Genomic DNA, 12,958 nt, shown 5'->3' with positions numbered 1-12,958 from the left:
GCCATCTCACTGTCTGGTACAGCACGTGCTTGGAGGGGAACATTAAAGCTCAGATGACGTGGGACTTGACACGGTTCCTGAAAATAAATGATTTAATCTGGGCTGAAGATTGGCAGGTGACGTGACTTGGCTTGACATCTTGATTGGTGTTGGACAAGACATCAGACAGACCAGATGGCGGAAGACTCGGGACGGGACACGGCTGAATGCGTGTGCAAGGTAGAGAGACACCTAATCTTGTTTTTTTCTTCATTTAATTTCATATGCTTGCTTTTTTCACATGGAAGCTATCGAGACACGTAAAGCAATGTTTTACCAAATCCTTACATGAGTATAACTTCAACACCGAGGTGTTCTTTCAAAAAGGGGACCCTCTTGTAGACCATCACATGCTTAAATCTGTATACATGTAGCCCTTGTAAAAGGCGGTGTCCCACTGTAAACGGGATACGGAATTCAACGCCACAGATACGTATCCCGCAGACCCAGAATGAACGAAAAATCTCCCACCATTGTAGCCAACGCCAAACTTGATCGATACAGACGAATGCTATCGAGCAGAAACCTCGCCTTTCTGCGTTAGTTCCAGTATCCTCTTTTTCCCATTTCCAGTGTCACGCGACTATTCGACTCTCATTTCCTGCTTGTCTCAGCGCCCCCGTCGCCTAGAATCAGCCGTCATTCTCACACGCCCACCTACGTTAGCACTCTACTGTACTCTTTTGACGGTACTGTACATGTGTGCGTGCCCCGGTCATCGACGTCTTATATCTCCGAACCCATCATGCGGCGGGGGATCCAACCTCCGTTGCACCCTTGTTAATCAATCTGGATTCAATAAATATTCAATCTCCCAAATCAAAATCTCGGCCAAAACGTAGTCCGAGTCCCCCGAAGCGGAATAGGAATTCGAGTCAGAGCCTGAGCCCGAGTCAGGGTTACGGCTACCAACACCAACTACATCATCACCACCCTCCTCCACAGCAACAACCGCAGCAGCAGCAACAACAAGATCATCTTGGTGCTGAGCATAACGGCCAGACACTACGCCACAACCAGCGCCGACATAGCCACGACGACACGGACGATCACATTCTGGACCCTGGAAAGCGACAACATAATCATCCCGCCAACGGATCCTCCCACTACGACACCCCAAACACCTTCACCATTTCCTCCCCATCAGAACCCATCACGACGGAGCGCTCATCGCGCCGTGACAAATATCTCCACTCTACAATACCCAATACCTTTTGGCCTCCTGGCTTCAACAGTCTCCGACGTATAGTAGTCGGTGCCATCTACTGCTCCGCGCTCCCGCCCTTCTCCCTCACCATGTCCTCCCGATCCAAGATCCCGGAGACGCCCCGTGTCATCTCGCCGAGTCCCACCCCCTCCGAGCGCGACGCCTCCGATTACATGGGCCCTGTTACACGCTCCGCAGCCCGGAGACGGACACCCACGCCTCAACCCCTTGAAGAAGATCTAGATGAGGATCTGCCTGAACCCCCGGAGTTTCGACGGGCCCGAACCCGCAGCCGCTCGCCGATCGGCCCAAACGCCGTGACGCGCTTGACAAAGCGTACAAGCACTGCTGCAAAGGCAGGCAAGATATCCAAGGATGCCATTCCGGAAGAAGATACGTCAAATGGCGCCCTTAACGGCAATGGTAATGGAAAGGCTTCCACATCAAACGGTCACCTTGCGCCTCCTCAACCAACAACACCAATAGGATGGTCCTGGCGCGACTTCAGCCGTAGTCCCAGTCCACTCGGTTTGATTCCCATCCACCGACACTGGAGAACGTTTGTGCACAAACACGAGGTACCCCGCAAGGTGCTGCACGTGTCGATTGGGTTCTTCGTTATCTGGCTTTACGTGACCGGCACTCAGACAACCTCGGTGACTCCATGGCTCATGTCAGCGCTCATTCCTATCACGACGGTCGACTGGCTCCGACACCGGTATGCTTCTTTCAACCGCTTTTACGTCAAGGCCCTCGGTGCTCTGATGCGCGAGAGCGAGTACTCCGGCTGGAATGGCGTCATCTTCTACCTTTTGGGTGCCTGGATTGTGCTCTACGGATTCCCCAAGGATATTGGCATCATGAGCGTTCTCCTGCTCAGTTGGTGCGACACCGCTGCTAGTACCTTTGGTCGACTTTGGGGCCGATACACTCCTCGCCTTCGCAAGGGCAAGTCTCTTGCTGGTTCTACCGCTGCGTTCCTCGTCGGCGTTGGCACATCGTACTTCTTCTACGGCTGGCTCGTGCCCACCATGGGCCCTTTTCCTGGCGACGAGAACTTCATGTTCAAGGGTATTCTCTCGCTGCCCAAGACCATCTGCGAAGCTGTTGGAGTTTCGCAGGAGCAGACCACCATTTCTGGCGCAGTCGCCCTGGGCGTTATGAGCATTGTGTCTGGCTTCATGGCTTCTGCCAGCGAAGTCGTGGACATCTTCGGCTGGGATGACAACCTTACGATCCCCGTCCTTAGTGGTATTAGCATCTGGGGATTCCTCAAGGTCTTCTCATAGACTATGGATTGTCATGTAGGAGAGGACGCAGCGACATCTTATGGGCATAGACAAGCTGCTCTTCCTCTTATCAGATGACGGCGCATATAAGACTGAGCAAACGCATACATGGAACGCATTAGCCTGGCATTGTGCATGCATCAGGGACATATGTATATACCCTACTCTTTCCCCCTCTTTTCCCCATTCGCTTTTTGTTTCTTACTCCTTCTTTGTGGAAACGTTGATCATCCGAGCATGTGTCTGCTAGAGGTGGAGTTTACATAGGTCTTTCGGGAACTCTGTTTTTTTCTTGTACTTTTTGAGTTAAGCTTGCGAGATGGGGATGATGTGCGGGAGAGAAAGGGGAAGCCCATCCCCCATACACAAAAATATTTCATTGTTGCCCCTTTTGGGCGCGGGGCCACGAACCTTGGTTTTGGGCTTGTATGTTGTGTTACATCGGGAGAATATATATATACATGTATTCCTTGGGACAACGGTGGAAAACCTTTGGAATAGAAGGAGCGAGAACGGAACGGGCATGGCCAGGTGATATCTTGGGTACAAGTAGACCAAACGGGAACTACATAGGCATCTTGTTTGAATAATGAGACGAAACGCATCTCCTTTTTTTTTACTGTAAGCAAGTCAGACATCATGACCCATCCTGTGACGAATGGCCTGGTTCCGCCACATTTGACATCTGTTGTACGAACGCCGTACGACATTTCGTATTTCTTCTCCCTCTCTCCCTGCTCAACGGTCAGGCTGATACGTCGGTGCCACGAGTATCCAAGCAGAGAATTCCGGTGATAGTTAAAACAGCCTAGACTGGGAGTATGTTCCACCGCGTCCAAGACTCAACAGGATGAACAAAACAGTTCGGGATGCCAATCATCCGGGATCAGGAGAGTTGCACAGAAATGTTTAAAAAGGTTTCATTTTTTTGGCATTTCGGAAGAATTACCCTGGGCATGGGATTTTGTCTCTCGGTTATGTCCGGTCGTTGAAGGTTGACTTACACGACATTGATCATGACGGCTGGGGGGAGGGAGAGAGAGCGGGAGCGTGGAAGACTCTCTCAATGCTGGCAAGGGGGGCGAGTTTTGCTTAGAAGATGGTTGCCTACGTCACGAATTATCAGGCAAGATGCGAGATGATTTTGAGTGATTTCTTTAACCAAACCCCTACTGCATTGACCAAATACTACATTCCTAGGTAGCTGGGTATGTGTAGATAGATGCTTGTAGTTGAGAGTGGGTAGATTGGATATCAATTCCTCCGGCAGCAAAGCCTCACGTCCGTCGCATACCCTTCACACCATCTTTTGTAATGAGAGTAAAAATCCATCTAGCTTGCTTCTCTCTTTAAAACTATCATCCTATGAGATGGTGCCCCATCATCAAACCCCCCTGTACAGAGTTGCATCTCCCCCTCCGTGTGCCTGGGCCACGCCTTGCCGCACACAACGGCGCTGAGTTGTCCGTGCGTGATGGAGGGTATCAAAACAGGGGAGGTGTGTAGATTTATAATATCTCAGGACATGTACAGATACGCTTGGACGGCGATGTTGCAATAAAGTTTCTCTCTTTGTAATTTGTTTACTTTCTGCCGAATAATTCCAGACAGAGAATACACCCGGTTAGTAACATGATCAACTGTCAATGGCTTCCCTAAGTGGAGATTGTGGATGCGTTGTTAAAGTACATAGAAACAACACCCGCCCTGCCATGCAATGCAGATGCAATGTGATGCACTGCAGGACAAAAGCACTCGGCTCCTTGTGGAGGAACGAGCCACCCGTGCTTCGATTCTTCCCAATCTCAACGAATCTCGCATCAGTATTCGGCTCCAGTCATCGTCTACAGGTTCATCTCGTGGCCATTACCTCAAATCGATCAGTTTAAGGCGGGCAGATCAGACGACTTCAGTGGATTCCGGAAAAGCAAGTCATCAAAGCACAGCAGCTTGGGTTCGATCTGACGTACAGGTTCCAGTACAGGGCTCGCAAGTCATGCCACCTGGGCTATGCGCTCCCTAGCTTGGTGGTAGGACTCGCTATCGAAAGAGTATCAAGACGCGATGCCTAGAAGCGATACACAGCTAATGAGATCGCGAGGTGCTGGGACTGGGATGATGCTAGTTGGTACCGATGATTATCGGCTGTAGCGCAAAGGTATTCCAAGTCCGGAGACGCAGTAATGGTGAGACAGGAGCGAGTCCATGTGTTTCGCGATGAAAGCAGCTGCCCACATCTGGTGTGCATGAGCTGTGACAGCTTCTGAGATCTTAGTGATGGCTTCATATTGTCAAGACGGGTGGCCACAGGAACCGTTGGAGGACGTGTCACAGTGGCTTCAAGTACCGTGGGTATGGACAAAGACAGGAGGCGCCGCTGCTGCAGACTCCTGAACTGCCACCGTTGAGTTGCAGCCTTGAAGCTGCACAGAAACGGGGCATCGTCTTCATTACTAGGTGTCAGTCGGGCAGACGAGCATACCGTGGAGCTCAAACCCTGCGCAACCGATGTCGGTTTTTGCAGCGCCCGGGTCCATTATAGGGAGCAGATAGCTTCCTGATATCTGTTCATGATAGCATGGCTTCAATATGTTGACAGCAAGTGCTACAGTGGCTTCTTGCATGTCTTATGTTGTAGGCTATCATGAGACATCCAGAGACGTCAATCCGGCGTGCTAGATAGTTATCTATCATCGTAAGCTGTCAAGATCTCGTTCTCAACAGAGACTAGGGGACACAATGGGATTTCCGATGGTTTTAGTGCTGGTTGTTGACACTCGGAACATGTCGATAAACTTTATCACAATCCATAAGTGTACGAAAAGTCGGTAATGGAGTCCTTCTCTTCTGTCCACTGGTCTGGAGCTAAGAAATACAGCTTGGACAAAACTCCAAGCATGTACCCTGTCACAGAAGTCCTAAATCAGTCGGGTCTTTGCTCACCAACTTAATTGAGGTGGTGGATGGTGGATCTTGCCTTGTTGCCTTGTGGTGACTGGTTGTTAGTGAGAGAGCGGGGGAGGGGCGAGTAAGAGCAGAGCAAGATAAAAGAACCATTGCAATTGCACTGGATGCAATCATGACATTTGCCCGAGCATTGTCCAATTAGAACATGGAGACTTGACCGGTCTTTTCCAAGATTGGAGTAGAACATACTCAGTACACACAAAGGTGAGAAGGACAGAAACAACAAAACTCAGATATGAAGCATGTTGAAGGTCGTGTTGTAGTCGTGATAGTGGATCCTTGGAGTTGTGTTTTGAACAATGGGTTCGCAGTTGTACAAAGTCCAACAATTGCATCAATTGTTGAGCAAAGTCATGTCAATGAGGCTCTGCTTGATTGAAAATTTTACAAGGCACGTGGAACATATTGGAGTAGCAGTAGCCAGAAGGAAAAAGCAAGTCAAACCAAAAATGGTGACAGATGGATGGATGGAAGGAATGCCTGCTCATTCTGTCATCAGCAGAGAGATACTTGCTCATACGTACCTTCCCCCACCATCCACCACCTTCAATCTTCAATTCCGCCTTAGCTAAAGGTTCTCCGAAGGCTTCCACTACGTATAGATTGCTCCTGCCAGCAAAACGACACACCCATTTCCAAGAAGCACCTCCCTTAAACAGGGCAGGAGGCAGGGCAGGCGCGAGAAAGACCCCGGTCCCCCATTAATTGACATCCACCACTACCCTGACCCCTCGATCGGGTCCCTGGAATTCAGTACCGTCCCTTGTCAAATGTCTGTCAATCCATTAATCCATCCCACCGTCACAGCAACGTCTGGTAATTATCTTGACAACGCATCAACTCCTTACTGTACTCTCTTTGTATAATTACAGAGGCACAATACCAGAAATTGCCCGACTTGCTGCAGCTCTACCCGACCCGCCGCCTTGCGTTCGCTTCTCAACCCACACCCTGTAACTGTTTCTCGTGGACCAATCCTCGTCTAGTCCATTGCATGGTGTCTATCTTGACCATCGCAGGTCATCGCCTCTTCTCCTCTTCTCGACATGGCCGAGCTTTTCTGGTAAAACGGCCGAACCATGAGGGAAAATGCAACTGGATGGGGGGTGTGGGCAACTTTGCGCTTGGTTTCCAGGGCTTCAACGTGGAAATCCAAGGCTGCTTTTCTATCAACTTCGTCTTTTTGGCTTTCCTTAGCGTCAGCGCGCTTGTTTGCGACTCTCCGCTCCATATCGTCTCCATCCACGGTGCTGCCTGTTCCCCTGTAACAGGGTACAAGACGCGCAGTTCCAGTGCATGCCAAAATTACACAGCGGATACAATCAGGGAATTTGCAGTGTCCGGTGTCCGTAATGTCTCTGCTCAGTCTATTGTTGCTTGGAAAGCTGAATTCTGATATAGCGGTGGAATGCCAAGAGTCTTGTGGGCGGTTGATGATCTCTCATGGATGTCCATCTACACGGTGAGGCAACCAATGTCTTTTTTCTTTCAGCGCCCACCACCAATATTACCCGCTACTCCAAAGGGTACCGGAAGCCGGCCGATTCAGATGTGTTCTATATGGTACAGATATGTATTGTGAGGGTGTGGGCATTGGTGTCTACTCAACTACCTAGGTCCATCTAGCCTAACACTCAGCCAGTCAGCGTCAGTCCCATCGTCCATTGCGTTGTCCGTTTGGCTCATTCTCACCACGATCCATCTACCTGCTTTCAGCACGCTACAGTACTGTATGTACTAGTTATCGCCAAAAAGCAGCGAGCCAGCCTAGTTTACGCCGACCAGGTCCCTCACGTCACTCGGTCACGAACCCAATCCATACCTGGCCTCGACTTGCGTCTTCCGCTGCCCAACTACCGACTTATTGTACCTCTACGCTCAGACAACCAATACGCTGGGTTTAAACAAGCCCGTCAAGCAAATATCGGTGGGAAAACGCACCGATCCTTTTTTTTTCTTTTTTTTTTGCCCCCATACAAGTTCTGTACATGGCTCTTATCCCTTCTCAACACTTGGGTCCAAGGGCTAGTGCAGCCACTTGTGTCCATTGATGGACCCGGATATGCATGGCATCTTAGCAGCATCTTACCTTTCTTGTGCCTTTCTACTGGTATACCATATGGTCTAGGTCGTTCCCTTTTACGTCGGGTGTTTTGTCGGTCTCCGCTCCAGCACACAGACGCATTTTCCCTTTCCGTTAACTGCCCACACATGCCATCGTCATGTACCTGTCCGGTGTCTTTAACACACAGCTGTTGCCTTTTCGAGCAATATCCCAGTCTTACTCCTAAACATGTCCGGTAGATGTCGGTTTGACCTCAAGGCGGTCTCCATTTTTTCAGTTTCTTAATTGTTACATCTTACATCTTTGATTGCGGTCTTTGCTTTCGGCATATGCACATGCCCTTGCTCATCCTGGGCTGGCCTTGTTACACCCAACCAACGGCGTAGCTTAAAACGTTTACAATTTCAACGTCACTGCATTGCTAAAGCAGATACCCCGAAGCGTGTTGAAGCCACACACTTTCCTTTTCATTTCTTACGCTTTTTATCATATTCAACCGCTTTCCTTTCTCTAACTTCACCCTCCCCGTAAAGCCCTATCTCGACCATGTTTCCTTACCCTTCTCTTTCGTTGGCCTAGTTGTCAAGCGGCCATTCACCTCGGATAAGTCTCTGTACCATATCATGACCCTTCCAAGACTCCTTTGCCGCTCCTAGCCTCCCTAGTCGCCCTCCTAGTAGTCCTAGCTTTGAAGGTTTGTTACCTTCACGACCTTGTCGTTGCTGTCCGTGATGGCCCACACCTCTGCATCTTGTCGTGATCGTCTCGTCTAGCCCCTCGATCACCTCTCAACCATGCCATTATCATGTAACATCCTATTGCACGCCCTCATGAGCGGGGTTGCTCATCGTCTGTTGACGAATGGTGTCAGGATGAGTTATCCTCAAGTTGTTCCGGTCTGGCTGTTGAGGGTCTCTGGAAAAGTATAAAAAGGCGAGAGTTGATCGAGTTGAAGGTTTGTTCTTCTTCTTCCTTTCTCATCACTCTTGAATCTACTTTCGAGCCAAAGTCCCAACTTGCCCGGTTCACATACACAGTCCCCTTGACTTGTTGTCTTGATACACAACTCTTCTACCTCAACTGTGCTTCACTTCTTCACAGTCAACTCAACATTGAGCCACCACCCAAATCACTTCTCAAAACAATCAATTGACACAATCACATCTTATTCTAACCTCAATCATCATCATGTCTTCTCATTACACTTCTGTGGGCTACTCCATGCCTCTTCCCGTCCCCTCCAAGGGCTCGCAATACCCCACCTACAGTCAATATTCTGTCTCGCCTCCGGAATGTGATGACTCGGTTAGCTCCGCCTCGGGCATCCCCTCGTACAGCAATGGTGGGTACTCGGCTACGTCGTCCGGCTACACTGGCGCATACGGCGAGTATGAGAGCACTCGCTCTGCTAGCGGCGTGGACTTCCAGGAGTACATGCAGGACCGCTTTGCCAACTCCTTCGACCCAATCCCTCTTGACCGCAGCATGGCCATGCAAGCTCAGACGTAAGTGGATCTATCCCACCATCAATCCCACGGCAAATCCTTGTTTAGTTATCAGGAGCTGCATGCGGAATACACTAGTTCGCCTTAAATGGTCTACGGGATTTCATTGATGCCGTACTGACTACTGAACAGATCCGGAAAGATGAACGCCAAGCACCGAGAGCTCCTGGAGCTGCAGAAGAAGGCGCAGGCTCGTCTTGCGAAGACCCGAGAGCGCTTCCAGGAGGGTATGCGCGATGCTCATGAGGTCCGCAGTGACCTTGAATGGACACAAAAGAAAGTCAGGTGAGTCAGAACTAGATCGGTGCATTTTCGTGCCTTTGTTACAAATACAAGCACAGCTCTTTTACAGCAAAGAGTTCAAAATGCACCACTTACAAATTTGTGACCTGGAGACTAACCAACTCTCACAGCTCGCTTAAGACCAAGGCTTCTCGCAAGCATGGCAAGGAGTACAGCAAGGCTCGCGCCCGATACCCATCTCCTGAGAACTAGATTCTTCTAGATTTCACTTTCTTTGGAGCGGCATCTCGACTTTCACAACAAAATTTTCATTCAGCGAGCAACTTTTCATTCGCGATTAACTCACCAAAGTTTCGCGCATAAAACACACATTTCCGCAGAGAGTGCCGAAACGCGTGGCGAACCGATTTCTGACATCTCAATTGAGATTTGTTTTGCTATTTAATATTACGAGCATCCCACGACACCCACATGTTCAACATGCATGAACGAGTAGTTCATGCAAGCGGAACGTGAGGTGACGTTGGAATCAGGGGCACTAAGCGCGGCAAATTGAGCCGCTTGGCGCGAGATGTCTTGCTACGTTTGTTAAAAGCAGCAGGGCATGTATGCGGGGGGCTTCTAGCCAGGAACGCCAACCTCGTGGCCACTGGAGCCAGTGTGGGGGAAACACGCAGAGAGTGCGAGAATGGGCGGCTGTTTCACGACTTACGGCTTATGATTGGATGAACTGAACGATTTAGGGGCGATTGTTAAAAGTACACCTCCTCCCAAGCGTCTGTGGGGGTGTTATGAGATAGCGTCAGCAAGTTGGCTGCAAAACATGATGTGTCCGCGCCGGTTGCTGCATGGACAGCAGGGTTGGCAGCGTCTCTGGAGTATGGGTGACGCGGGAGCAGCCGAGGATTGTAAAGTCGACCAACTTGTCGGGTTCGTTGAGGGGTGTGTATTGAGTGATATACCCTGGGAACCACTACAAAGACGATGACGGTTCGGAAAATAGTAGCGGGTTTGCAAAGCAGTGTATATTTGGGACGCTTGCCCTAATCAGGGGAGGCAGCGAGGTGAAAACTGCTCCATTGGGTAACACTGGGAGCTGGAGAGTTGATGGAGCCGTATCGGGCAAGGCAAGGGTCTGTAAGAAGGTTTCTTTGTGGGTATCTCGACCGGAGTATGGAGTCTACCAGTTCTCATAGCAAGCAACATCTCTTTTCCCCTCTTTGACAGACGGCGTGTCCCCGTAACTAATGTGATAACCCCCCCGTAGATGTGACTGATTTGCTCCCCACACCCCTCCAGGCTATTTATGAACCATTCTGAGTGAGGGAGCACATGTGATTCGAGGTATGTTGTCGTAGTGAGTCGCAGTGCCGTCGCCGTAGTGCGTTGTGAGGTTGAAAGATCCCTGTTTGTTTCGGTATCACGTGATTGTACACGTGACATAATATCATATATCAAGATTCATCCATCTTGTTGATCAAGCATAAAGGTGAAGGTACTGTGGTTGTGCTCTAAAGCACCATGTGGGGTATCTTGGCTGAGCTGTTGATTCAATTGATATGCCCCATTCGTCTCCCTCTTCCCTCGCTGCTGCATGTTCCAATTTTGATATCTCAAGCTGGTGCATCAGCTGTCGTCGTGGCATTGGCCTTTTCCTGGCTGACCCACGTCCCCCGTGTCGCCAAACCGTGGGCCTTTTCAATCCTCTCCCAGGGATTGACATTAGACAGGCTGTCGTAGTACCCAATGTACCAAGTATCTCTGCGCTCATGTGGCACCGAATGTTGACCCTGACGTGGCACAGCTGCTGGAGCAGGCCGTTGAGGGAGACTAGCCGGGCGCACTTGCTCTAGGGCTTGCTGTTCAGATTCATCCTCCTTTTTGTCATTGTTGTCATCGTCATCATCAAGGGCGATCTCATCAGTGTTAGAACCAGTGCCCAAGGCTATGGAGTTTGCGCCAGTAGCGGAAGCCTTTGAGGGAAGCGATGCGTCTGCGTTTGGGTTGTAGCGACGACGCTTTGAGGGTGGTGAAGCTGCGCCAAAGGATGAGAAGCCCATCTGAACCATGAGGGCTTCGTCGACACCTTCGACGTCGTTATCTGAGGGGTTCATCGTGGGTTAGTGAGACTGGATGTACTCGATAGAAGTGGCTGTTTATAATGATTCAGAATTTGTGACGGTTTGTGTTAAGCGCGACGTTTGAGGTGGATGAGATGAAGTTGGATGAAACCGTGATGGGATGAAAAGAATGACTGAGGCTGTCCTGCGTAGATGGAATCCGGGGTCGAGATTAGTGGGGTTGTGGCGGTTGGGCATCCATTGTGGCTGAACCTCGTAATCGTTATAAGAGCCAAGAAACGGTAATTGAAGAGCAGCAAGGATTACAGCAAACGACATGGGTTTCATTTTATGCTCAGCAGCATAATTATAGAGTCTCTGGTTCCGAGGAAATGTCCAAAATTTATTGTTCCGTTAATAGAATATGCCTTGATACTTTATCATTACGAAACCTTAATGCTTTAACTCTGGTCACTGGTATTCAATGCCGATGGAGTATCAGTGACATCAGACCAATATCAAGGGTATCGGTCAAAACATAAAATAGCCCCGGATAGTTTATGCAGTACAAGGAGCATTCGGAGCATTAGACGAAGACCAGCGAATGACACGAATCTTTGCCTAAAGTTCGCGTGACGGATCTGCGGCTTCTGAGGCCTGGCGTGTTTCATTCCTCGGACGGGATAAAATTAAGTAGTACCAGACAGGGCCCTTTATTGTCAAGGCTTGAATTTTCATGTGAAGTTTCCTTGCTTTTTTCTCTCTCTCTCCTCTTCTTTTTCAGTTGACTTTACTCTCTTGATCTCAACATTTCACTTCACATTCATCAAGTATTGCCATTGTGGACTCGAGATATATACCTGCTCTTGAGAGATACCCATTGAAGCCCAACAAAAGTCACCGACATCATCACAATGGCGGAACTACCACCCATCAAGCTCAACACTCCGACCAAATACTGCCCATCCACCAAGAAATCTCCTCCCGTAGATCCCCCCACTCTGGACTGGATCACGACAACATGGACCATTACGCATTCTACACTTTCCATGTGGCGCGACGCCCGTAACGTCCGCATCTCATACAAGATGCTCCCGGGAACAGCAGACGGCCGTCCCCGCATGGACGACCTGGTCGAGTACGAGCCCTTGAACAAGGACGGCACCCTCAAGACCGTCGAGGGCGTCGACACGCAAGCGTCCTCCATCGGCTGGGACTGGCGCGGCAAGGGATGGTTGACCCTTGTTCACTCTCACTGGGAGATTCTCGGCTGGGGCGAGGTCATCACTGCCGAGGGCGTCAAGGAGCGCTGGGCGGTTACCTGGTTTGCGCCTACCGTGTTTAGCAAGGAGGGATTGGATGTCTACTGTGATCGAAAGGAGGGATTGAGCGAGGCGACATATGAGAGAATTTTCGAGGCTTTGAAGGGGTTGAAGGGATCAGAGGCCAAAAAGGTCGCTGATTTGGTTGAGGCTAATATGCAGCCCGTTGAGATTAGACTGCCGTGGGTTGAGAAATAATCTTGCTATATGTTGTTTTTGTTTATTGGAGGTGGAAGATTAATAACTTGGGCAGGATGTTTG

General features: G+C 49.8%; 5 protein-coding genes across 5 annotated transcripts; 3 read left to right on the top strand and 2 right to left on the bottom strand.

Moving 5' to 3' along the window:
* Positions 1 to 174: 174 nt before the first annotated feature.
* On the top strand, positions 175 to 2,535 carry FGSG_10897 (uncharacterized protein; the record flags this gene model as incomplete). The annotated part of the gene is made up of 3 exons (XM_011327181.1): positions 175 to 219; positions 544 to 578; positions 882 to 2,535. 3 exons carry the CDS (start codon positions 175 to 177, stop codon positions 2,533 to 2,535), a joined length of 1,734 nt encoding a protein of 577 aa, XP_011325483.1.
* Positions 2,536 to 6,484: 3,949 nt separating this feature from the next.
* Positions 6,485 to 7,836, bottom strand: FGSG_10898 (uncharacterized protein; the record flags this gene model as incomplete). The annotated part of the gene is made up of 5 exons (XM_011327180.1): positions 6,485 to 6,764; positions 7,115 to 7,222; positions 7,325 to 7,374; positions 7,592 to 7,606; positions 7,753 to 7,836. The coding sequence occupies 5 exons, from the start codon at positions 7,834 to 7,836 to the stop codon at positions 6,485 to 6,487; spliced, it is 537 nt and encodes a 178-aa protein (XP_011325482.1).
* A 919-nt stretch (positions 7,837 to 8,755) lies between these two features.
* Positions 8,756 to 9,567, top strand: FGSG_10899 (uncharacterized protein; the record flags this gene model as incomplete). The annotated part of the gene is made up of 3 exons (XM_011327179.1): positions 8,756 to 9,072; positions 9,205 to 9,357; positions 9,486 to 9,567. 3 exons carry the CDS (start codon positions 8,756 to 8,758, stop codon positions 9,565 to 9,567), a joined length of 552 nt encoding a protein of 183 aa, XP_011325481.1.
* A 1,361-nt stretch (positions 9,568 to 10,928) lies between these two features.
* On the bottom strand, positions 10,929 to 11,429 carry FGSG_10900 (uncharacterized protein; the record flags this gene model as incomplete). The annotated part of the gene is made up of 1 exon (XM_011327178.1): positions 10,929 to 11,429. The coding sequence occupies one exon, from the start codon at positions 11,427 to 11,429 to the stop codon at positions 10,929 to 10,931; it is 501 nt and encodes a 166-aa protein (XP_011325480.1).
* An 860-nt stretch (positions 11,430 to 12,289) lies between these two features.
* Positions 12,290 to 12,895, top strand: FGSG_10901 (uncharacterized protein; the record flags this gene model as incomplete). Its single annotated transcript, XM_011327177.1, has 1 exon — positions 12,290 to 12,895. The coding sequence occupies one exon, from the start codon at positions 12,290 to 12,292 to the stop codon at positions 12,893 to 12,895; it is 606 nt and encodes a 201-aa protein (XP_011325479.1).
* Positions 12,896 to 12,958: the final 63 nt, after the last annotated feature.

The sequence above is a fragment of the Fusarium graminearum genome, chromosome 3 (genome assembly GCF_000240135.3).
Source record: "Fusarium graminearum PH-1 chromosome 3, whole genome shotgun sequence".
NCBI classification, from domain to species: domain Eukaryota; kingdom Fungi; phylum Ascomycota; class Sordariomycetes; order Hypocreales; family Nectriaceae; genus Fusarium; species Fusarium graminearum.
This window is presented reverse-complemented; position numbering and strand designations above follow the sequence as displayed.